Source organism: Rhamphochromis sp. 'chilingali' (genome assembly GCF_963969265.1).
Source record: "Rhamphochromis sp. 'chilingali' genome assembly, chromosome: 6".
Classification (NCBI taxonomy): Eukaryota; Metazoa; Chordata; class Actinopteri; order Cichliformes; family Cichlidae; genus Rhamphochromis; species Rhamphochromis sp. 'chilingali'.
The window spans coordinates 8780368-8804476 of NC_137933.1; the positions used below are offsets into that span (position 1 = coordinate 8780368).

The 24109-nt window shown below is 41.0% G+C and overlaps 1 protein-coding gene across 1 annotated transcript in view; it reads left to right on the forward strand.

Moving 5' to 3' along the window:
• The window catches only part of prmt3 (protein arginine methyltransferase 3), an 83867-nt gene extending 63989 nt beyond the window's left edge, over positions 1-19878 (forward strand). The window contains exons 13-16 of the mRNA XM_080884734.1: positions 1531-1617; positions 8756-8806; positions 9402-9489; positions 19655-19878. Of these exons, the coding sequence (XP_080740860.1) occupies positions 1531-1617; positions 8756-8806; positions 9402-9489; positions 19655-19764 (336 nt within the window). The 3' untranslated portion in view covers positions 19765-19878. The remainder of the gene's footprint in view (positions 1-1530; positions 1618-8755; positions 8807-9401; positions 9490-19654) is intronic.
• Positions 19879-24109: the final 4231 nt, after the last annotated feature.

A 24109-nucleotide genomic window follows, 5' to 3' on the forward strand; every position in this document is an offset into this window, starting at 1 on the left:
AAAGAGAAGTGTTCTTGGCATGTACTCAATTTTCTGCTTTTGGCTCTCAGCTTCCAGTTACTACTGAAAGCTGTAGTAAGTAAATTGTCACAGCCCTAATTAGTCACCATAACTGTTATAAAGTAACATGATTCATTTAACTGATCTGGGTGCTCAGTGGGAGAGTGTATCTAATTAGAGTTGCTATATAAATAATGTCGGATGATTGTCAGAATGCTGTAGAGGAAAGTCATTTTTCCCACCCTTGATAGGATAATAGACAGGTGCAGGATATGATTTAGGAATCATTTCCTCTTTTGTGACAATTGTAGGGGATAGTACCCTTTAAAGCGCCCTTTAACTGGGCTGCAGTCAGCTATTTGTCTCCAGTAGGGAGACATTTTTTGTTTTTTTCGGCCAGCTCGAGTTAGTCAAAATATAATTACTTTCCAACTTTTTTCTAAGCATATATTTGCATGAGATTCCTAACAGAAATGCAATTTATTTAAAAAAATCACCATTTATAGTGAGTGAAATCATAGCTTTGTACCAAAAAAACACAGTGATGGCAGGAAAATATGCCAGTTTTCAATTTGCCAGGCAGTACCTGAACAAAGCACTGATGTTAACATGTTCGCATTGACTTCTAAAACACAACATAGATTAACAAAGGCATCCTGTACAGCACATTTAATTTTCTCAGTAAACAATTCTGTGTACAGGTATGTTATTTCCAACATGTCAGCATTGGTTCTCTCAGACATAGTGACAATAGAGAACTACTGGGGAGATTTTGTAAGATTAGCCACTGTGATTGTGGTTCTGTTATTCCTCTGGTTAGTGTTTACTCTGTTCTGCCCGTGTGTTCCTGTATCTAGTCCGCGTTTCTTAGTTTGTGTCTTTTCTTGTGTAAGTTCCTGTTTTATTGTGAAGGTCTGTGTCTTATGTGAGTGTTTTCAGTTTGCCTCCCTAGTCTCGTCATGTTAATTACTCCCAGCTGTGTTCCCACCTGTATGTAATCCCCCTGTGTTCTCTGAGTGTATTTAAGTTGTGTCTTCTGTCATAGTAGTTGCTGGTTCGTCTGTGTTGTTTCCCCTCGGTCTCCCTGCGTCTCCCCGTATGTATTTCTCCGGACCTCCCTGCATCCTCATTCTGGTTTGTCTTATTAGTTTACCCAGTTTAGGTTTCCGGTTTCATGTTTTGTCGCCACTGCTGTTTGTACTAACACCCCTGTAAAGAAACACTCACCTGCACCAGAGCTGCTGCCTTTTGGGTCCTTTTCTACATTCCACACGGCTTGCCCCGGCAATCCGTGACAGCCACACTATTATAAGAAATCTCTACTTGCCCAAACTTGGTGAAGAGCTTTGATTTGACCAACTCTGCTGTTATGAACAAACAAACTCTGTCACAGACTCTATGTAAAATTCAAAAGCAAAGTATACCAACAAGTTTTTTCTGTTATTCTTTGAATTACTTCACAGTTCACACTGTCATTATTATTATTATTATTAATCTTTTTTTAAATGCAGTTTTGCCTTTTCCCTACAGACAATTGACTGTAACAGAGTGTGTCTGTCTGAGCTGGAGTTTTCATCAGATTTCCACTTGAAGATAACAAACACCACAGACTGCACGGTAAGTCAGATATATACGTACTGGCTTTTGTTCATTTGTAGTCTGTCCACATGCTACACAAAAAGCCCCTGAAACAACATTGTACATCCGCAACCATTTATCAGAAATACTGCGTGAAAGGAACAAGGTGGTACAAACAGAAGAGATATCTGTCAGCACGTGCTGATATATTATGTCTCTGTATTGTCTCTCAGTTGGATGTTGAATAGAGTTTCAGCTTGAATTGGAGACACCAGGCTGTGATTTTTGTATTGCATGCCATACAACATAGTCAGTGTACATGGCCTGCTTTGCTTTCCATGTCATACATAATTATTTCATCACCCACAAATACTTTGTGGGTTAAAAACACGTAAGCACATATTAAAAGAAAGGATTTCAAAGCTAATCCAGCCTTGTTAACTGGTAATATTCAAACCACATTCGTGCATGTCCTTCCAAAAGTTTGCTCAACCTGTTAATTTTATTTATTTTTAGCACTCAAAGCACATGTGGAATGATGAGAACAACTGTAGTCCTGTGTGAGGCATTATCTGACTCCTAGTTGAACCTGTGAGTAGGTCAGCTTGACCAAAAACTTCAGTACAAAATTGAAGTGCATGGCACCAAAGCATGAAGAATGCTTTATGAGTCCATTTGGACTGGCTCTGGCAGCCACCATCAGCCCCTCCAGTCATGCCACCCAATTCCATGAACTTCCTACAGCATCACAGACACATTTCTCTCTGCAACACCAATAATAACCACCCAGCTAAAGAAGAGCCTCACTACTGTGGGCTTGGAGAGAAGTGATTTGTCCATAACAAGGCCTATTGTGTTGAAGCAGCTTTGTACTATGCTGCAGTGTTACCGCACTGGTGTATGGGTTTAATGGATAATCAATAGGTGGTTATTATCTGGCTTGTGCTCCCTGGGTAAGGCTGGTGGATTTAATGGGATTTGTAAACATCCTTTCATTTTTCCTGTCTTCTCTGCTCTGTAATTGAAAACATCCCGTTTCTATTTCTGGATTGTAAGTCCAGTCATGTTAGAGGTAACAGATGATAGGATCATACATTACGGAAGTGGTTTTTCAGTTTATTGTTATTTTTTGGCAATACTTTGTCCTGCTTTCTTCCTGTTGTTTCACATGTCTTATTATTCTCAGTTGCTGTGATGTATGTAGGAGGACAGATACTGTATGTGTGTGTACGTCTGACGTGTACAATTTATCGTTCAGTCATGCTTGTTTCATGTAGGGTTGTTTTGGTTTTTTTGCATTTATAATGCAAGTACTCTAAGTGTCACTCGTGTAAATTGTAAATACCTGCCTTGAGTATCCAGCCTGCTTGTCTCAGGATTTACAGACGGACTGTTGCCCTGTGGGAGTAGCATGTTGTTACCATAAAGACACTGACCTGTAGTCAGTATTGGCCACAGCTCCTCAGTAGTAGTTAAGATTGGGGTGTGTGAAGGGTAAACTGCTCCTGGACCAGTGCTCAGGGATTGGTGAGGGAGAGCTGCTTCTCCTGTCCTGTGATGGAGCGCCTGCTTTTGTTCTCCTGTCGACAGTCCATTCATCAGCTCAGCCTGCCTAACCTTGCATTAAATGAACAGCACAACCCCTGCATCTGCGCCGCTCACGCACAAGACAAATCCTTTCACTCTTGCTGTTTTTTCCCAGTCCCTTTTTCCTTTCCTCCCTCTTGAATTCCACACACTTTGCACCCTGTTTACATGCAAACGTTGAAATCTACCTGCTGCATACAAACTATATGTGCTGAAATTTTCATTAAAACTCTGACTGGTCTGGCATCTGTATCTTTTTTTTTTTTTTTTTTTGGCTTAACCCTCTAAAGCATTGCTGCCATCATGATCCATTTACCTAAACTGTAGAGTGAGTAGCAAAATATCTCACCCCCTCTCCTAAGGGTGGAAAAGATGAATGCTGATGGCATAGCAGGAGAGAATAAGTTTCTGTCTGTAATTAATTTTAACACTGCTGTCTCGGTGCTGCTGACATAGCTACTGTAGCGCTACAGAGAAAAAAAAGTGAGCAATCCATCTCTTACCTGCTTTCCATCAAATTTGAATTGGGTGTATAAGGGAGGGGGGAGGGGGGGGGGGGGTGGCCTTCTGGACTGACAGGACAGGTACTCTTCAACTTCAAGGACAATTTTCAGAAATCCACTCTAACTCTTAACAATGCAGCACTATGCAGCATTTTGAGTTAAGCTATCAGTTGATTGTCAGAAAAAAACTGCCTTGGCAGGTTATTTCCACTTACAAATCATCATCAGCACACTGATTTATGCAAATGTCCTGAAAGTTACAGAGGAAGTGTTCTGAGTTTAAACTTAAAAGTCTGCATGTCTGTCTACAGAAGGGTAATACACGCAGCACTTTAATTGGCTAGATTATATTTGATTGAGGAAAAAAATGTGCTTAGAATGTGTTTTCCCTTCAAATAGCATTGTCTAACATCGATACAGTTCACTATTACTACTGTTATTATTATTATTATTATATGTGATCACAAAGTTGTATAAAGCTTGTTCTGGGCTCCCTCAAGTTAGGTCAAAGGAAACTGATATCCACCAGGTCCTTAACACTGATTAGTAGCCATAGTGATTCTAACAGTGGTAATTCTAGTATGTATTTATGAATAGTGGTTGTAACATTCAGCACTGACAGCATATAATGGCACTATTTCCGGTTCAGTATTTAAAAAGGGCATTTGCTGACCAATGCAATACCAATCTACTAAATTTGGTAAACCTGTTAATTAAACAAAATTGTGACCTGTATAAAATTAGTCAGTAAATACAGGATGTAGATAATTAAAAGAGCCTTTGGCCTGATTAGTGATTTAGAGCAGCCATTCCCAAAGTCAAGAGCGCTGCGGCCCTTCCAAGATATACTTAATTTCAAACTGAATTTCTCTTATTACTTGTTACTGTGTCCCACACTTTGGGACAAACAAATTAACAGTGACCAACGCCCAAAGGTAAAGGCTTTAAAGTGACAAAGCTGGAGTTTGTCTTCATGCCGTGTGACTATGCTATTTTAACATGCCCTCCACTCGTGCATTCATCAAGCACTCAGGAGCAAAGCTCAGCAGTGGAGCAAACAGTCGGTTTTGCACAGCTTGCCTCTCGACCTTCTCTAACTGTTACTGTAGAGCATCACGAATGAGGAACACCACCTGCAGGTGTGCTGACTCGTGCTCCACCTGAGCCTCACGGCTGCAGTTGAATGGCGAGGCTGAGAGGAGAAACGTAGGGGGAAGGGGGGAGGAATTCACAACATCTTGCTCGTGAGGTGGTCGTGCTTGAAGCCTCCACGCCTGGATAAACCCCATCAAAAGCGCATTAGCCCTCTATTCTCCCGCCCCCTCCCTCCCTCCACCTCACCGCCCCTTCCTTTCCGTCCTTTTAACCCACCCTCTCTTTTCATGCATCCCCCTCCCCACCACCGTATAATAGTATCTGGACGGGCCACGCGGCTCGCTGACACATAGCCAGGCGAAAGAGGAGCGATGATGAATTGCTCCCTGTTGGTGTTATCCATGATGATAATTATTAATTTTCCCCCTGTTCTTCCTGGAGAATGGGGGCCGGAGAGCTGCAGTCTTGCAGAGCCTCCTCTGTGGGCCGCCAAGAATCCCACTGTCATCACTTATCACAGACAGAGCCGGGGCCCAAGGCTAAACGCTGATGAAAATGAAAAGCGCTCGTTCTGATTTGTCCTGTTTTTGGTGTGTGGTTGTGTTTGTATGTGGCTCTGTGCTTCCTCTCCTCTGTCTTATGTTTTTGATCCCTTTTTGTCTTCATCCCCTATATGGTAGGAAACATAGGCTTTTATCTGATTTCATAAGATGTCAGGTATGACACAAAATTTTTTTTGTTTAACGCCAAACAGGACAGCTTTTTTCCAGCAAACACCTACTATTTGCTACCTGCTTAGTAGATGGAGCAGTCCATCTACTGGTGAAGAAAATTGTAACATTTAGCATAGAGATCACTGTTTAGCATTGGCGGCGGTCTTATATCGGTCGTTATTAGCTATTTGCTCGTTGCCAGTACTGGTACCATTAACTGTCGATAAATGTAAAGTAAAAAAGCAAAGAAGTGTGAGAAACGCCATTCAATCATGTTATGAGTGTTGATGGTGTATAGTTTGTGCACATGAGCGTACTCTTTAGTGTCCCTGATGACCACACACGTGTTTGGAATCTGAGCAAAGTCAGGAAGTGTGTGTGAGCAAGTTATCGGTGACAGCATTGTCACATTATAAGCTCATAAAACTGACATAAATGCTGAGACCAATACTTTTATCAAAATATCGGCATTAGTATTTGTCTTAAAAACGCTATATGCCGTGCTGTAATTTAGTATCCTTCCCAGTTTTTGGAGAAACTGAGGAATAAAGAGAGAGATTACCATGCTTAAATTCATCAGGTGGACAGAGACAAGGCTCAAAATAAATATGGGAGTACATGGGCAAATATTTGCCCTCTGGCTAGCTATAACAACTCTGTAATCTGTGACATGATGCCTGTTGTCTGTTTAAATACTAAAATAATTTCCATTTCAGGGAATTCACCTTTTTTTTTTCCATGCGAAAATAAACAAACTTCTTTTTACTGTTTTCAATACCCATCTGAAGTTGAACTTTCAAGCTTTTACTAAGTCATTTCGGACACCCGGATAAGTTTGATAAGTTCTTCGCTTCCTCTTTAATTAAAAAAGTGCTAAAACATGTACAAATCAGGTGAGAGTCATCCAGACCTCATTTGATCTTCTTCTGTTTTATTTATGAGGCTGTTACATCCTGTTTTTTCAGTTGCGATTTTAATGGGGCTCTGAGCTGCTAAGCTGTTTGTGTATTTGAAAGTTTCTCTGGCCTAAATTTTAATTGCCCGTCTCGCTGGCTGTGTGAAAGTTGCACAACGCAAGAAGTGACAATCAATCTCGCTTATGAGGCATTGTCATCGACGAGGCGTGATGAGGATGATCTCTGCCTCTCTGGCTGAGAGAGGTGAATCTGCTCTGCCTGACGAGTAATTACAGCTAATTTCCTAATTACCTGAGCAGCGAGCTTTTCTGTAGCGTTCATTAAAAGCCATAATTGCATTGGGTTGACATGCTCTTTTATCCACTTTGGGTTCTTTTCTCACGGTTTAGCTGCGACTTGCGGTGCTGCCCCTGCCTGTCTCAGTCGATAAAGGTTGATTGAAGCCTCGGTGCTTGGAGTTTATTGAACGCAGCTTCTGACAGCAGCATGATTTATCAGGGTTGCGTATGTGTATTTTTGAGTGTGCTGCAAATACTTTTAGTATTGCAAAAAAATCTGAAATTGTTTGGAGAGTTTTACAGAAGCTGTGAACAGATGGTACTGTATTTTATGTCTTGAAAGAAGAAGCAGCATTCCCTCTGGCATTTAAATGGTTTCCCCATCCTCCATTCCCCATCTTCCATTACCTTGCAGTTTTTGTCTCCCTACCTTTTGTCTGTTTTCCTACCTTTACAGCTTCCTTTCCTCTCTTCTGTATACTATTTTCCTCTCTTGCATTGATTCAGCTCTTCTTTGTCTCAGAGAGCCGGCCTCCAAGTTGTCAGCTGCATCAGGATTAAAAGCTATTAGTTCTGCATCATTGCCACTACAAGTGCGCTCCTGAGATTGATAGAGTGGCTTTGTTCCTCCAGTGGGGGCAGATATGAGAGGAAAACAAACCTGGGGGGGGGGTTACACCTCATATTTGACAATGGTCACCTAAAGACTTTCCCTCAGTTTGTTTTTCAGTCAAATGTGTTTATGGCGCTGCAGGACTACAGAGCATGTTTTGGAGCAAAAACCACACTTCCTTGCTGGTTTTTAGTGAATTTACACAACTGTAAGACATGTTAAAAGCTCATTATTGGACCAGAGATTTTTCAGATGTCCGATTTCCCTTTTCCTTGTGGGAATTGTTGATTTAAATTCAAATGTATGGAGTAAAGCGTCATTCATTTTCCTTAACCTTTCCTTTTCTTCTTTTCCTGACTTTTGAGATTTTTTTTTTTTTTTTTACATTATTGGAACACTGCCACCAAAATAGCCACCTTTGATAATTTCATATAACAATCTAAGGTATATATTTTTGTTACTGTCAGCAAATTTCGCCCAGTGTTGCCTCATGCGGTAATTTGTTTCTTTTGTCCAGTGACAAGTCTCAAGCGAGGTGAGAGGGAGCACGCGGGGACATGTTGTTGACTCAGCCTAAATGAGAAAGCAAGTTGTTTTTGAGAAGAAGTGGGGCTGAAGAAAATAGAATGCAGTTCCCATACAACTCATTTTGATATCTACTATATGTAAGCTGGCATTGCCACTGTGGCTCTACAGACCACACACTAGGGCTGTGCAATACTGCACACTGGCCCTGTAAATAGAGGGCCAGTACTGCCGATACCAATACCAGTGGAGAGCAGTGTGTCGTGATTCATGAGATGAATCATGTTCAGTTTTCAAATTCTGAACATATTTTAATGACCACCAAGTTTGGAGGCCTGGAATGTAAATATCCATCTGATCATGTCTCTGTCAATGTCTGTGCTTTAAATGTTCTATAGGCTAGAAACAAAACAGAAAGTCAACACAAAAAGGTTCAAACATTTTTCATTGTGCATGTTTAAGGTTTATTTTATATTATTTTTTTAAATTAATGCAGTTTAGTTGGCTTCCTACTAAACTTAGTGGCAGTATTGATCAAAGTATCGATCCTATCATGCTAGTATTGATCCAATAGCAATACCAGCCTTGATATCAATACTATTGATACTATTGATATTGGCATCAATATGCCCAACTCTCACACGTAAGAATAACATGACAAAGCTGAATTGCGCTTTCTCCTTTAAGGAGCACTTTAAACACAAAGATAAGGGTGCATATCGAAAGTTTTTTTTTTTCTCCCAGTTTGTTTTTACTGTCTTGTTCTTGAACACAGTCCTTATCATGTGGCTCATATTGCTCATTAATATCTCGAGACATGGTCTGCCTCCAGCCTCGTGCGCACTCGCTCTCTCAGCTCTGCATGTCACCGTTGCAGTGTAGTCAAACAAATCCAGGGGTTTATTGTACTGTCACATTCTAACACACCCCTCATATTTCATTGCAGGCAATTGTGGGCTACTTTGACATTTTCTTCGACAAAGGCTGCAGCAACAAGGTAAGCAGCGACCGAGCCATTTAACGGAAACTCAATTATGTTCACGCTTTAGCGTGTTCCTCCTCCCTGAGGCATTCGCTGGCAATCGACGGGCGTCCTAGCCGACTGCTGATACAAGCACTTACCCAGCAGAGCCGGCCAGTTGGAACAGGCGATGCCAAGCTGTGTGAGCAGCACAGACACGCCTTCTGATTGCACTTCCTCTTTTACCTGAAACTCAAGTTGCATTCTATTGATTTGAATTTCAGTAAGATTCTGTTTATTGTACATACTCAGCTATAAATGATTCAGAGACCAATAGCTGTAAGAGTGGGTCAGCTTTAACAGAAACTCACCTCACCTTTTTTTTCTGCTTTCTGTGGCATATTTGACAGGAATCAAAAAAACATGGTTTCCTCTTTTGAAATAGTTTCACATTAATGCTAATTTCTTTCACAAAAATCTGGCCCTATAAATAGATTTGAAGTCCTTAAGCATTCAAATGTTTTGTTTTTTTGCACAATAATACAAAATGACAAAGTGATCCTCCTTTATAGAAACTCAGTACTGACTTTAGGATGCTCTGCTAATGTTTTTTCCCTCTCCACATTACTAGGTGATGTTCTCCACTGGTCCTCAGGTCACAAAGACACACTGGAAACAGACCGTGTTCCTGTTGGAGAAACCTGTGTCTGTCCAAGCCGGTGAGTCAACACTTCCCTGAGAAACACTCTACGACACTGTGCAACGTTTAGTGCTACTGTCTACTCAGTTCAGTTTAATTTTTTTTACTCTTATTTACATATTTTATAGGCAGGTTTGCATTTAATATTCAGGTGTGGTAATTCTCATGATATCATTTCACTCTTCTGGACCCTTTGGGGTGCGTCATAGCGTGTTGCAGTCAGTAATCTGTCTGTGGTGGAGATGTAGTGAGGCTGGTTGACACCCATTATCCGTCAAACACAGTGACAGCGAGGGATCAAAACAAATCGCATTCAGCCATCAGAGGCACCATGTAAAACTTCATCTGATAGCCAGCTGCAGGCCTCTGAATCATGATATGTTACAAGGGAGGCGTTTTGTAACTGGCCAGTCAAATATCTGCGGAATCGCTGTATCAGCACGTTAAAAGACAGTTAACTGATAGAGCTTGATGTGAGTCGTATTTGTATGATTGTTTATGGAAATGACTTTCTTTAAGCCCAATCTCCACCAAACTGAACTGGACGTCTTGTCCTGTGTCTTGTGTTCACTAACAGCATCATACAGTGATTCATCTAATAGCTATATTTTTTTAAATATTACAGATTTCACTTCATTGTGAGGACACTGACGCAGAAGTACATTATTAGAAGACATTTTGTTTTATGGTGTCATGTGTGTCCATTAGAATCACAAGCAGATGCCCACGGCAGGGTACTCAGAGCCATTATGCTATCATGTCAAGGCCCCTTGTGGTGTGGCTCTCACACTTTACAAAATGCCATCAGTTACTAAACCCTCATATAAGCACAAAAGTGTGACACAAGCGTGACACAAGTGTGTCAGTGTGTTTGTTGTTGTGAGGACATTTATTTCACCATTTATTTTATTATATTCACTTAAACATTTCCAAGTTTAACGATCACAAGTAACCGTACAACTCTTAACCTAATTCTAACTATATCCCTAAAACTAAATCTTAAGCCTCAACTAGGTTTAAAAGGTGTTTCAAAAATTGAGGGCTGGCTAAACCTAAAATTTCATCCCTCAGATAAAGCTGGCTCTCCAGTGGCTGGCAGTAAAGGCATTCTTCCTCAGTTTAACACACAGGGGTTTTGCTGTTAGAAAACAAAAAGGAAAAACAAAGTCAGATCACCTTATTAAAAAGTCTTTTCATCTCAGAAATGGTTGAAGAATTTGAAGGTTCCAGCATGTTTTCCTTTTCAGACATGGTGCTGATTCTCAAACTCAACCAGCCAGTTCTTTTCTCTTTATTGTAAAAGAAACGATTATTGCTGCTAGTGTTGCATTCAAAAATGGTATTCCCGTCACAGTATATCAGTTTATATACAGTGGTGTGAAAAAGTATTTGCCCCTTCCTAATTTCCTGTTTTTTTTTGTTTTTGTTTTTTTTTTTGTATGTTTGTCACACTAAATACCAGACAAAGATAACACAAGTAAACACAAAATGCAGTTTCTAAATGAAGGTGTGTTATAATATAAACTAAGTGTGGTATATCACATCTTGGGACAGCTGAGTTTAATTTCTCTAGCCACACCCACACCTGATTACTGCCACACCTGTTCTTAATCAAGAAATCGCTTAAGTAGGACCTGCCTGACAAAGTGAAGTAGACCAAAAGATCCTCAAAAGCCCGACAACATACCAAGGAAATTCAGGAAAAAATGAACAACAAAATAAATGAGATATCTTAGCTTGGAAAAGGTTATAAAGCTGTTTCTAAAGCCGTGGGACTCCAGCCTACCACATTGAGAGCCATTATCCACAAATGGCAAAAACATGGAACTTTACCGGGGTGGCTGGCCAGCCAAAATTCACCCAAGAGCACAGCAACAATTCACCCAAGGGGTCATAAAATATCCCAGAAAACATCCAGAGAACTGCAGGCCTCACTTAAGGTTAAGGTCAGTGTTCATGTCTCTACCATAAGAAAGAGACTGGGCAAAAGTGGCCTGCATGGCAGAGTACCAAGACAAAACCACTGCTGAGCAAAAGGAATGTAATGGCTTGTCTCAGTTTTGCCAAAAAACATGTTCATGATCCCCAAGACTCCCCAATATTCTGTCAACTGACAAGACAAAAGTTTAATTTTTTGGAAGGTGTGTGTCCCATTACATCTGACGTAAAAGTATCACAGCATTCCAGAAAAGGAACATCATACCAACAGAAAATATGGTGGTCATATAATGGTTTGGGGCTGTTTCGCTGCCTCAGGATGTTGAAGACTTGCTGTGGTAAATGGAACTGTGAATTTTGCTGTCACCAAAACATCCTTAAGGAAAATATTTGGCCATCTGTTTGTGACCTCAAGCGGATTTGAGTTCTGCAACAGGAAAATGATCTAAAACACACCAGCAAGTCCACCTCTGACTAGGCCACTCCAAAGTCTTCATTTGTTTTTCTTAAACCATCAAAATCCTGATCTAAATCCGATTGAGATGCTGCGGCACGACCTTAAGAAAGGTGGTTCATGCTCGAAAACCTTCCACCGTGGCTGAATTACAACAATTCTGCAAACATGAGTGGGCCAAAATTCCTCCACAGCCATGTAAAAGGTTCATTGTCAGTTATCGCAAACGCTTGTTTGCAGTTGTTGCTGCGAAGGTTGGCCCAAACAGTTATTAGGTTTATGGGGGAAATCGCCTTTTCACACAGGGCCGTGTAGGTTTGGATTTTTTCCCCTTTAATAATAAACACTTTCATTTGGAAAAAACATTTTGTGTTTACTTGTGTTATCTTTGTCTAGTATTTAAATTTGTTTGACAATATGAAACATTTAGATGTGAAAAACATAAAGGGAAATCAGGAGGGGGGTAAACACTTTTTCACACCACTGTAATACATAATGTCTGGATGATTTCACATTTATTACTGCTGTAAACTCTTTCTCTCTATGTTATCATAATGGGAATCATGGATATGTCTGCTGAAGTGGGAATGGATGAGCTTTGAGACTGGCTGTCCACTCAGTGGCCAGATATCAGACTTAGTCTGCTGTAATAAATGACCTGTGTGGGGACAGAGCCGCTTGATGTCCAGCTACTCCTAGCCGTGCTCAGCCTGCGAGGCCAGCACCCAGGGTGATAAGAATGTCAAAACTTCTGATGCTGCACAGACGCTATCACGGGCTTTGCATTATCCTAGGGAAGATAAATGCATCAGAGAGAGAGCAGAGAAGAATAGTATGCTAAAACAGAACAGAACTAGGAAGCTGCACAGTGATACCAAGAAGCATTATGCACCAGATTTTTTCACATAATAGTGCATGACATGGTCATGTGAAAAAGAATAGTGTGAAAAACACAAAAAGTTCAACCCACGATTTAGTAGTCTGTGGAACCTTTAGCAGTAATAATTTTAAGTTTTACTTTTCTGTTTAATTTTGTCAGTCTAATACATTGTTGAGCAATGCTGACCACACTTTTTTTTTACAGTGTTTTCTCATTTCATTGATGTTTGTTGTCATTAATTTATGTACAGCTCTCTTACAGACCTACTACAGCATTTCAATTATGTTACAGTTAGCATTTTGACTGGGCCACCTTGATTTTGTTTTTTCCTTCTTCAGCCAGAGATTTGTTGCTATGCTAAAGATCATAGTCCTGTTGCAGCAAGGCTGTAGCTCTCAGACAGATGGCCTGACATTAGACTGAAAAATATCTTAATCAGGGGGAGTTCATGGTAGGTGCAATCACTCCATGTTAACCAGATCCTGTGGCTACAAAACAAGCCCAAATCATCACCCCTCCTCTATCGTGCTTAACAGTTTGTATGAAATGTTTGTGGTGATATGCTCTGCTCTTTTTTTAGAGAGAAGAGATTTTGTCCTGTAGTATGCACTGCAAGGCATATAACACCGCAGATCATTTTTACCATCTGAAGCAGTGCCATCCTTTAGAGCATGCACAATGCTAGACTTTACTGTCCCATCCCTCTCCTTATGCCAAAAAATGAAGAGCGACAGCGATAATATGAATGCATCAGCCTATTTTTTGGTAAAAGACATGTTGGTAATAAGAATAGTCAAAAATTAGGTCTAAGGTCCATCTCAGGTGAAATCTCAGGGCACAAAGTGAAATTCATCAGAAATGGTCCACCAGAGAGTGACCTCAGACTAGCAATATGATCATGAACAGGAGATCATTTAAATCAGGTCAAGTTTTTTTTTTGAGGCAGAATTCTGTTTATTTCAAGTTCAAAGATTTAAGGAGCACCAAAACTGTTCTATGGGCTTATGACAAAACAGGGCTTCATTATTATTATTATTATTAGTAGTAGTAGTAGTAGTAGTAGTAGTAGTAGTAGTAGTATTATTATTATTTGTGTGCATTTTTGTAGATTTCTAGATTTCAGGAAACTAAAGAGCCGATTTCCTTTAAATATGCGGTGTACATTAATGCTTATTATCATGTGTGTTATCATGTTTTCGGGACCTCCAATAAACAACTATCCTGTACACAACCGGTGAACACCAAAAATGTAAAAAACCTCATGTGCCAATGGCCAGTCTGTTCACAGACTGGCCATTGGCAGTCTGAGCATATTAATGTCAGAAAATCAAACAGTAACATCTACAAGCTGACAGTTATAGTTTTTGCTAATTTGGGTTAAAAAAATTACAATTTAAAACGAAACAGCAGATTTGAATATAAGTCTGGAAGGCAGCTGGCTGGTGGTGTGTCTAGGTATACTCCTCTTTTGCATGTGCTGCCATCAGCTTCTGGCTCTGGTAATCCTTCATAGGATGTTACCTTTCCTGTAGAAACTTCTGAGCTCTGGTTATTTTTGGAGTGTAATGGATATGACTACCTCTAGAGGCCACTAGACCTCAGTTTGTAGACTTAAACTTGTTCATTCCTCCCACCTCTACACATGTTCTGTCTCACTCTGGTCTTCTTTGATCAGTGCCTATTTTACCTAGTCCTGCATTATCTAGAAGGCATAATGTCATGTTGCACCATTAAACACACAGACACAGATGTGTTTGTAGCCTGAGCTTTTTCAGCCTAGAAGATTCTGCCTCAAATTGGACAGATTAAGTCCATAAAGATCCATCAGTTTGTGCATGCGTCTCAAGCTTGAACCGAGCAGTGCAAGCAGAAAAAGTTAAATGGAAGAATAAAATGAAGGGAGAAGCAGGTTATTGATGTGCTTCCTCTACCCCAGCACCCTAACGGTCTCCAGCCTCCTCCAGGGGCTGTAAACCAGAAATGGAGTTTTTAACAGCATTCACCGGCTGCCTGCTAGGCTCCCATGGTGTACTTTTACAACACCCATATACACACATTCTTCTTTACACACTGAAATGCACAATTGTTTTTGCATAGTTCTGTACTAAACTTCTCCTTAGCTGTAAGAGAAAACTTTCTAAAGTCACCTTGAAGATGATAAAAGTCTCTGTTACACACACACACACACACACACACACACACACACACACACACACACACACACACACACACACACACACACACACACAATGGCCTCTCCTCTCGGGTTATGACTGAGAAGCACTTTTAGCTCTGATTGGCCGAAGTAAGGGCTGAGCATAAACAGCCAGTGGTTGTGTTTCATATTGGCTCAGGCTGTGGTGATTTATCGTGGCGGGACCAAATCTTATTTGATGTGTTTGTACGAGGTGCAGCAGTAATTAACTCTAAGGCCGCACTTCTGTGGGAGGCCCTTGCTCAAGAGAGAGTAGGCACGCAGCAGCCTGGAACAAAACATCGCTGCAAATCCTCCCGACTGGCAGCGTAATAAATTAAACAGAAAATCATTTGTCATGCTCTGGTGTGTTTGTGTAGCTCTAGTATTGAAGAGGAGGGTCTGTTTTTCACAGTTTTACCTGCTTAATGTTCACTGGAGAAAGGTCACATTTTCTTCTTTGCCTTTTTTTTTGTTTCGGTCCAAGAAAGTACCTTGAGCTGAAGCAGTGCCCTGGTTACGTGCTCAGAGCTAGTCAGAGCAGCTAAAACATGGGCGTGCATCATCATCCAGGCTTTCATTGGTCAGTCAGGTAGTCTTTATTCCTGCCCCCATTTTCATGACTCACCTCGTGTGTCCTGAGTGGAACCGTAGCTCTTCCAAATATCCTCACCCCTCCCTCCCTGCCTCACCTCTCCAGGCACAGTTTAAACACCTCTTTACCTCCTCAACCCTCCCCCTCTATCCTGTTTGAACTCTGAGGGTCCTTGAGCTGTCGAGCAGCAGTGGCCGAGCTAAGCTTAAAGTTCTTCAGGGTTGTAATTCAACACATGGATCAGTTGTGAGTGCAGACCGGTGCTCGGGATATACAATCCATCATCTCTGCACCTCTGCCTCTTCGCTGTGCGCTGAACGAGACCTGAGAAGCAGAAAAGGATTAGATGAAAGCAGATTGGAGCATAAGGGAGTATGCCAGAGAATTGTGAGTGAAATGTAGCTATGAGCATCACATCAGTGTCAGGTGAAGTCAGCTGCTGTGGCTTGCCCTTTTGTATAAAAATATACATCAGGATGACAGAAGGATCCCCAGAAGCTTTAAGAGTGAACATGTGCTTGAAATGAACTATTTTTAGCTCTGTTGTGTTGCTAAATTAACTGTGCGCGCGTCCCCCTTTATACTCTCTGCGACTTTCCCTCCTCTCCTTGTATTCCCTTTCTTTACACTTTTAGAAAAAGATTTTTAGAGGGAGATGGTGGTACTAGTTCTACAGGAGACTACAGGAGTGCTAAGTGAAATGTGAATGACAACAGTTTAAATGAATCACATATAACTCTGGTGTAATTTCATGGAGAAACGCTGCACTGGGCTGACATGGGCGCTTTCTGTGGGCCTGGTGGTGCTTAATGATACTGGCACGGTGATGTATGACATCGCAGTGAAAGCCCGACACCGTTCCCCGACTCATTTCCACACATGGTTAACTCTTTCTCCAAGGTTCTGAACGGCCAGTTTACTGAAAGCACGAGGCCCTCTTCCACTGGGAGTTTGCACTGACTGATTACAGCAGAGCTGCTTGCATACACCATGACTGAAAAGACACTCTGTCATGGGTTGTTTGTATGCTGCAATACACAGCTGACATTAGACGGACAGCTTAGAGAGCATAAGTCTTTGGTCACAAGACATTTTTATTTTCCTTTCAGTGCTGTTTTAACAAAAGGTTACCAAAGGTCAAGCAATTATTTCTTTGGCCTTTATCAACCTCTTATCAAGTGAAGTTTGACTGCAGCCTCCCAAAACCACCACACTCCATCACAAGACTACCAGTAAGGCAAAACCCAGTCCTCTAGAAACTTATGGCTTAGGTATATTCAGTTCCTAAAAAACAAGGATAAGGAAAGAGAGTTTGTTTCATAGCTATCATTGACTGATTTCTAATGGTTTTCTTTATCAGCTTTAGATTGTGGAAATTGTCTCATTTTATAAGTCAAATGCACAGAGACCAGACTTCAGCCTTTGTAGAGACACAGGAAAAGACAAACTAGGCATGTGTGTCAGTGACCTTTTCCTTCACGGTTGGGTAGTTTTGCTTCTATATTGTTGACCGATGACCAAGTTTATTAAGTTGGGGGTGGAGTCGGGGGCAGAATGGTGTCTTTCAGTTTATTACTATGGGATGTATCTTGTTTTCAGGTTTGCAACATTTCTGTGTATTGTCTTTTGTAGAAATCTTTTGGTAAAGTTTTATTAGTTATAAAAAAACAAACTGGATGATTGGCATGAAAAAAGAACATTACAAAAGTTATTAACCAGTGTAGTAATTCAATTTTATTTTATTTTTATACCACCAAATCTAAATAACGGTTGCCTCAAGGCGCTTGATATTGTAAGGTAAAGAACCTACAATAATACAAAGAAGACAGAGAAAACCCGAGCAATCATATGTGACCCGCTATGAGTAAGTGCTACAGGCAACGGTGAGAAGGAAAAACTCCCTTTTAACAGGAAGAAATCTCCAGCAGATCCAGGCTCAGGGAGGAGCGGCCATCTGCTGCGACCGGTTGGGAGTGAGGGAAGGAAGATGTGCTATGGAAGAGAGCCAGAGATTAATAATAAATGATTAACTAACTAGTACAACTTTATTTCCTAAAAAGGTTGCGATGCTGTGTAAACCCTTTTTTTTCTGCCATTCACAAATTAGAAACAGATCAAGGACAACAAAAGACTGGACAAGCTGCTGAAAAATACCTGTTGGAACATCTGAAAATTAATTTGGTTATTTGTTGATGATTTTTGGGTCCTTAAAGGAGCAGCTTTAATAAAACAATTGGTGCCTAGCTCAGCTACCATAGGGTGAGATGCGGGGTAAACCCTGGAGAGGCCACCAACCTGGCGCAGGGCTAACACAGAGAGACACTCACACCTATGGGCAATTTTAATATATAAACATATGCTATCAACGCACAGTTAAAAAGAGAGCATTTCCAGTAGGATCAGTGTGCACTATTGCACATGGCATGGGTAACTTTACCATCTGTGAGTGCTGGTGTGTTAATGCTGAATGATATATGCAGGTCTTGGAACAGCATCACTCCCTTCAAGTGACTGCTTTGCTTATTTTAGTAAGACAGCACCAAACAATATTCTCCTCTAAGATTTCTTGTCATGTGTACTTTTGGTTTGGTTACTTGTTTTTAAATACTCTTTCTGAAAGTGATTCAGTAATAAGGTTGTAATAAACTAGAAAGTTTTCACCACTGTTCTCTCCCAACATAGCAGTGGCCCCCACTTTCCACACCCAAATATGGAATATTCTTATGTTCCATTACAATTTGTCACACAGTGGTTTTTGTTTTTGTAAAAGCCCCCACAGAGAAACGCCACGGCTGTTTGCCCTCCTTGTAGTGAAGTGACAGCCCCAGAGCACAGCACCAGCAGCAGATTCTGTGACAGCACCGTTGGCATGGAAACGAGTAAGACATGACAGCAGCGATGGCGGACAGTTTGCTGGAGAAAGCTCCACTGTCAGCATTTTCTCTCGTCGTCCTCCTCTAACCTCCAGCTATGTGGAGCGCGCAGCATGCGGAGAGGAGGCAGGCCGGGGATGGAGAGCGTGAGAGGATGCTTGTTTGCCATTTGGGTAAACATTCATTTACCTCCAGCAGTCAAACGTGAAGTTAATCAGAGTGATTATGCGTCATAATCAGCAGCGCCTTCTCACAGCCTCACCGATCACTCGTGCATCGCACTGTAGACGCGCTGCCTCCTTGCTGCCATCTGGGGATCGCGACACATCTGCATTCATACACGCACGCTCACAGACAATCTTGCTTATTAACATACATTAAACCACATTGCCTTTACACACATCATCATTTCTGTAAGCGACAGTGCGTTCAACTCATACTGCAAAGGCCTGAGCTCAGCAGCACTGTAGTGCTGCAAGGCATCAGGAAGACTTGTTTTTATGAGCAGTTACTCATTTCTGGTTTACTATGGACACACGGATTGATTTCAGTCTAATTGTTTTCTGTCTTTTGATTTATTCATTCATTTATTTATTTTTTATCAGTGCATGATATGTCCAGTTTTATTTCCCTGAAATTTCTATAAGGTGAATAAAAACAAAATCCACACACATCAGTAGTGCACTTGAGCAAATATGACATATGTAGCTGCATGTATACTTTATAGCATTTTGGTGTTTTGGTGTTTCTTTGTTGTTTGCTAACACTATAGAATGTAGAAAATACTGAAACACTGTCCCTCTTTTACAAAAAATGCTCTTTTTTTTCCTCTCAGTTTTGGTTCAGTGCTTTGGGACTTCCTGCCTTTGTTAGTAATCCTACCTGACTAGAATATATTAAGACAAACTGATGGTAAAAATCTTGTCTTTCTTTAAACTCTGAGTTTCATTTGCAGATTTTTACGTGGTTTTTGGCTGTAACTGTTTATATTTGATTTCTTTTAATTCATATTACTTCAAAACTGATGATTTACTGTAATGTGTCTTATTAACAGCCTTTATATTTTGAGCAAAGTTCTACTTCTTGTGGAAAGTTATCCCTCAGGGGTAGATTTCAGCTCACAGATGAGTTAATGATGACGCATCCCTTCAAAGAGAAAGAGGGAGAGACCCTCCAGTTAAATGTAATGTGACTTCAGTATAAAAAGGTGTACTGTACTCATATTTCGCTGTCTTTGATATTTTCTTTAGGGGAAGAGCTTCAGGGAAAGATCACTGTGCGCAAAAACAAGAAGGATCCACGCTCACTGTGGGTTACCTTTGAACTCCGAGACAGGAAGCAGACTTATAGCCTCCAATAAGGACAACCATCACATGGTCCTTGCCACGAGTAGTTCGAAAGAATTAATACCTTAAGTGTTTTAAATGTTGGTATTGTTCTTGGCTTTTGAAATAAAACATACTGTAATATGAGATTTCCTCCTTGTCAGTGTCTTTTTGTGCACATTCAGTGTAACTACACAAAAATGCACATTCAGCGTGACTGTGTTTATTTTTACACATACTGCCAAATGCATGCTGTTGAAATAGTAACTGCAAATGGTTAACAAAGGATCAAGGCTTCTTTGCTCTTTGTGCACTTAATTGTTTTATTTATTTAATTTTACCTTGATAAAATTGACATTTTCCCATTAGAGTAAAAAATGTTCATTTTCCACCTTTAATGTCCATCTTTTTTTTTTTTTTTTTTCCCCTCAGTTATAGCTTCAAGTCTGTCATACTGAAACAGGAGCCATCACACCAGCCACAGGTTCTGTGGACATTTAGCGCAGGTTTATCTGGGTTAGGTTTATGCCTGAATTTACTCTTCTCTCGGTTAGGATGAGTGTCACTGTCCCTGCTGCCAAGAATCAAGCCCGTAGCATCATATTACCACCAGGAACCATGTTTTACAGATAGCTATAGACACTTTTTGAGTTCATCACTGCATCAGACCTGTTGCCACAGATTTCCATTCCAGTTTTGGTGTAATTTGGTATACTTCAGCCTTTTCCCCTCCCTTTCTTAATGATGGCTTCTTGATGGCCATCCTTCCACTGAGACCATTTCTGATGAAGTTTTGGCCGTTTTGGCCTGAACATACCATTTAAAATTTGTTCTTTACTAAGTTGTCTGTTATTTGCGAACACAGCATTGGTTCATGCCTTAAGTTATCTTTGTCAATAAGTCAATAAAACGAATTACAAGTCTGAAGCCCAGAAATCAAGATGTAAAGAAAAAATGAGTGACTCAAAGTTGCTTGAGTTCTACCCAAAAGAGTTTTTAAGATTTATCTTATAATATAATTAGAATCTTTTTTTCCTGGGGTAATCTTGGGTAATCACTGTGCTTGTGGAAACCATCACAGTCATCTTGTAGTTCTACGGTGTTCCATAGACATCATGACTCAGTGTGCACAAGCAGTGTGAATGTTTGCTGCCTTTAAAATACATCCAGACTTTTATGTGTCACAGAGGGTCTCAAATCAAATTCAGTCAATGTTAATCAAGAAGCACAAAGTGGAGCACCAAAGGCAGAGCATATTTTTATAAAGAAAAGATTTCCATTGGGGATCATTAAGTAGAGGATATCAGCTGGCCAAACTCTTGTCTAAACCATTTAAAGTCAGTTCAGCAATCAGAGAGGCTGGATATTTTTCTGAAGCCACTATACATGCAACCTTGATGTCTGAAGATTGTTTAACAGTTAAAGACAGCGTCAGGTGCAACCTTAAGTCTTTCTCTTCAAATCCGCAATTTTACTAATTTCACTAATTCTTCAAATCATCACTCACATGCATCTCTGCCTCATCCAAAGGAGGCTGCTCTTTGTTACAGATTGTGTGCGCTTGCCAGGTATCCCTCCTTATTGTCCTACTTTGAGCTGTGTGATACCTCAGCAGGGGCATCATCCATCTTCCGTGAGTTTACTGGGACAATGCAAAAATGAATTTAAGCTTTAAAAAGGCTGACTGAAGCCTCTTTACATACTCCACCGAGCAGGTCTGCTTACAATTACCCCCCCCCCCCCCCCCCCCCCCCCCCCCCGAGAAAGAGGAGTCATCTGTGAGGGGAGCAGCGGACTCTGGGCCTGGCTCCCTGTCTTAATGATGATTTGACGGTCACATTTCTACCGCTTCCCTGTCGTCTCTGGCATTCTATTCCTACAGTGTGCTGTACAAGGTGACATCAAACAGGGCGAATGCTTTTTTTGTGTACATGTTTTATTTTTTCTTGCAAAGTTGGATTCGTGGGATTTTGGTTGCGTGGAGTCAGCTCTTTAACTACGCTCCATTCAGTAGTGTCATTTTTGGCTGGACTGCGAGGGACCTGCATCTAGAGACTTTTACGGAAATCGTTCAGCATCATTCCCACATTTTCTGCGGTGTTGTTTCATAATAAACAAGCACTGATGTGTCCTTTGATAAAACTGACGAAAAAAAGAATTCACAAAGCTGGCACCGCCGTGATTAAAAGCCTTAAAAGAGCCTAATAACGCGCCTTTGTTCACAATTGATTATGTTTATTGTCTCACAGCCTGTGCCATTCGTTTTCTCCACATTATTCTGTAAAAAATGACGCTCATTCTGAGAGGTAATCAATTTTGTAAATCTATTGCACTTAAACGCTCAATTACAAAGCAACATATTTATGACACATTCATTGCTTTGGGTTGGATCACTGTGTCTGAAATAATAATGAAAACGAACGTCAAACAGAAGGAGAAAACAATCCTGAAGCTCAAAGAATTTTCTTTACTTACAACGAAATAGCTCCTTAAATGAAACGAACCCAATTTATTTATAAACACCTTGGGGTCTTTGTCACTGGACGAACTTGAACTGCAGTGTGTGAAGGCTCTGTCAGGGCCGACTGATGAGGATGCTGATAATGGGAGTCGTGCGCCTCGGCATGACCCCCCCCCCCCCCCCCCCCCCCCCAGCTAACCCCCCTCCGCTGAATCACGGCTTCCCAGGCGTTAGAATTGGTGCGGCTTCTTATCGCTCAGGCGACAGGGGGAGTGATCAATTAATTACAAGAGCTCACATAATTAACGAGCACGAGGAGACACTCGGCGAGAGGCAGTTCACATCCTCCGTTAGGATGCAGTCCGCTCAAAGTAATGAAAAAACACACACACATATATATGTGTGTGTGTGTGTGTGTATATATATATATATATATATATATATATATATATATATATATATATATATATATATATATATATGCTGACACAGTAGAATTTAAACAGTTGCAGGATGTGACGCATCTAATGCGCACTTTCTTCACTTTGGTGCGCGTGTGCAAGTAGTGTAAACCACGCTGTTTCTAAAGAAAATACAACAAACCGGGGTCTTTTTGGCAGTGGGCGTGTATGTGCGCGCGCGTGTGTATGTGTGTCAGTCCGCGCGCACAGCGGTCTCTGGAAGAGGAGCAGAAATCAATTACAATTATTCTCTGTTGACAGTATAATTAAACTCAAGGCTGTGGCTAATACAGCCGCTCCAGACTCTTATCTGGAACGGACGGAGATTTACAAGCGCAAGCAGCCCGGCGTGCATAGCAAGCGAAAGGCCCCGAGTGAGACCCTCGCGTGTCCTGCTGGTACCACACCGATCACAGCGGGCGAGCAGAAACTGCCCCAAACTTCCCCAGCTGTCCAAAATACATAAATAAATTAATAACTTAAAAAGAAAAAGAATCAGGGCATTAAACGGACATTTAATGTACTAGTTTATTACAGCGGTTCAGATGACGTTTTTAAAAGCGCTCCGAGTGCTTAGAGAAGAAAAACGCCATAACGACCAGTTCACAGTATAGCAAGTTAGTTTAAAACATAAATTATTATTTTCGTTTATTTATTTTATTGTTTTTAGAGGCTCTTTGAGATTTATATCGCATGTTAGTGAACGCTACCTGGTTAAACAACGTACTTGACTGGCAGCGACGCACTAATTATTTTTCCGTTCACTGGGATTGACCTGACTTGACTTCACTCTTGTGAGCAAACTTATGTCCACGTTGCCGGAAAGGATCAAGAGGAGCCAGTTTGGCTTGTTTCCGACACAGTTTACCACCCGTCCCGTGGCCTTTGTTTTCATTTAAGCTCATAATTAACGCTCCATTCTTAAATCATCAGTTCACCAGTGGGGTTTTAGTTTGGGGGGTAAAACACAACTCACGGGACACGTGTACAGCGAGATTCGGAGAATACGCAATGCAGTGTTTTAGACTGTACAGTATGCCCCCCTCCGCCTCTTTGGGGTGTCACTGCTTCCAGTGCAGGCTCCAGTGGTTGGCTCCGGCTCCCCTTAAAACACGTGACTTTAACTTAAAAAAAAAAACAGAAATCTTCTTGCGTAAGACTTTAACAAATGAGTAGCTTTGTCAAGACCTCGCCCACTTTTTTTTCTCTGTATTTGATCAGTTTCCTATTGGTGACGCACGAAGGAACGTATAGAGCCCAGAGCTTTGTGCGTAAAACCCGCCAAGTGGAAAAACTATTTATAGTTCAGGCCATTTTTAGCACATGGTGTATTCCACCCATACAACTTCTGAAAATGTGTGTGTGTGTGTCTAATTGTAATTGTTGAATGTGAATTTATGAGAATAACTATAAAGAACTCCCTCATCTTTGATTGTCAGCTTAAGGCACAGTCTTAGT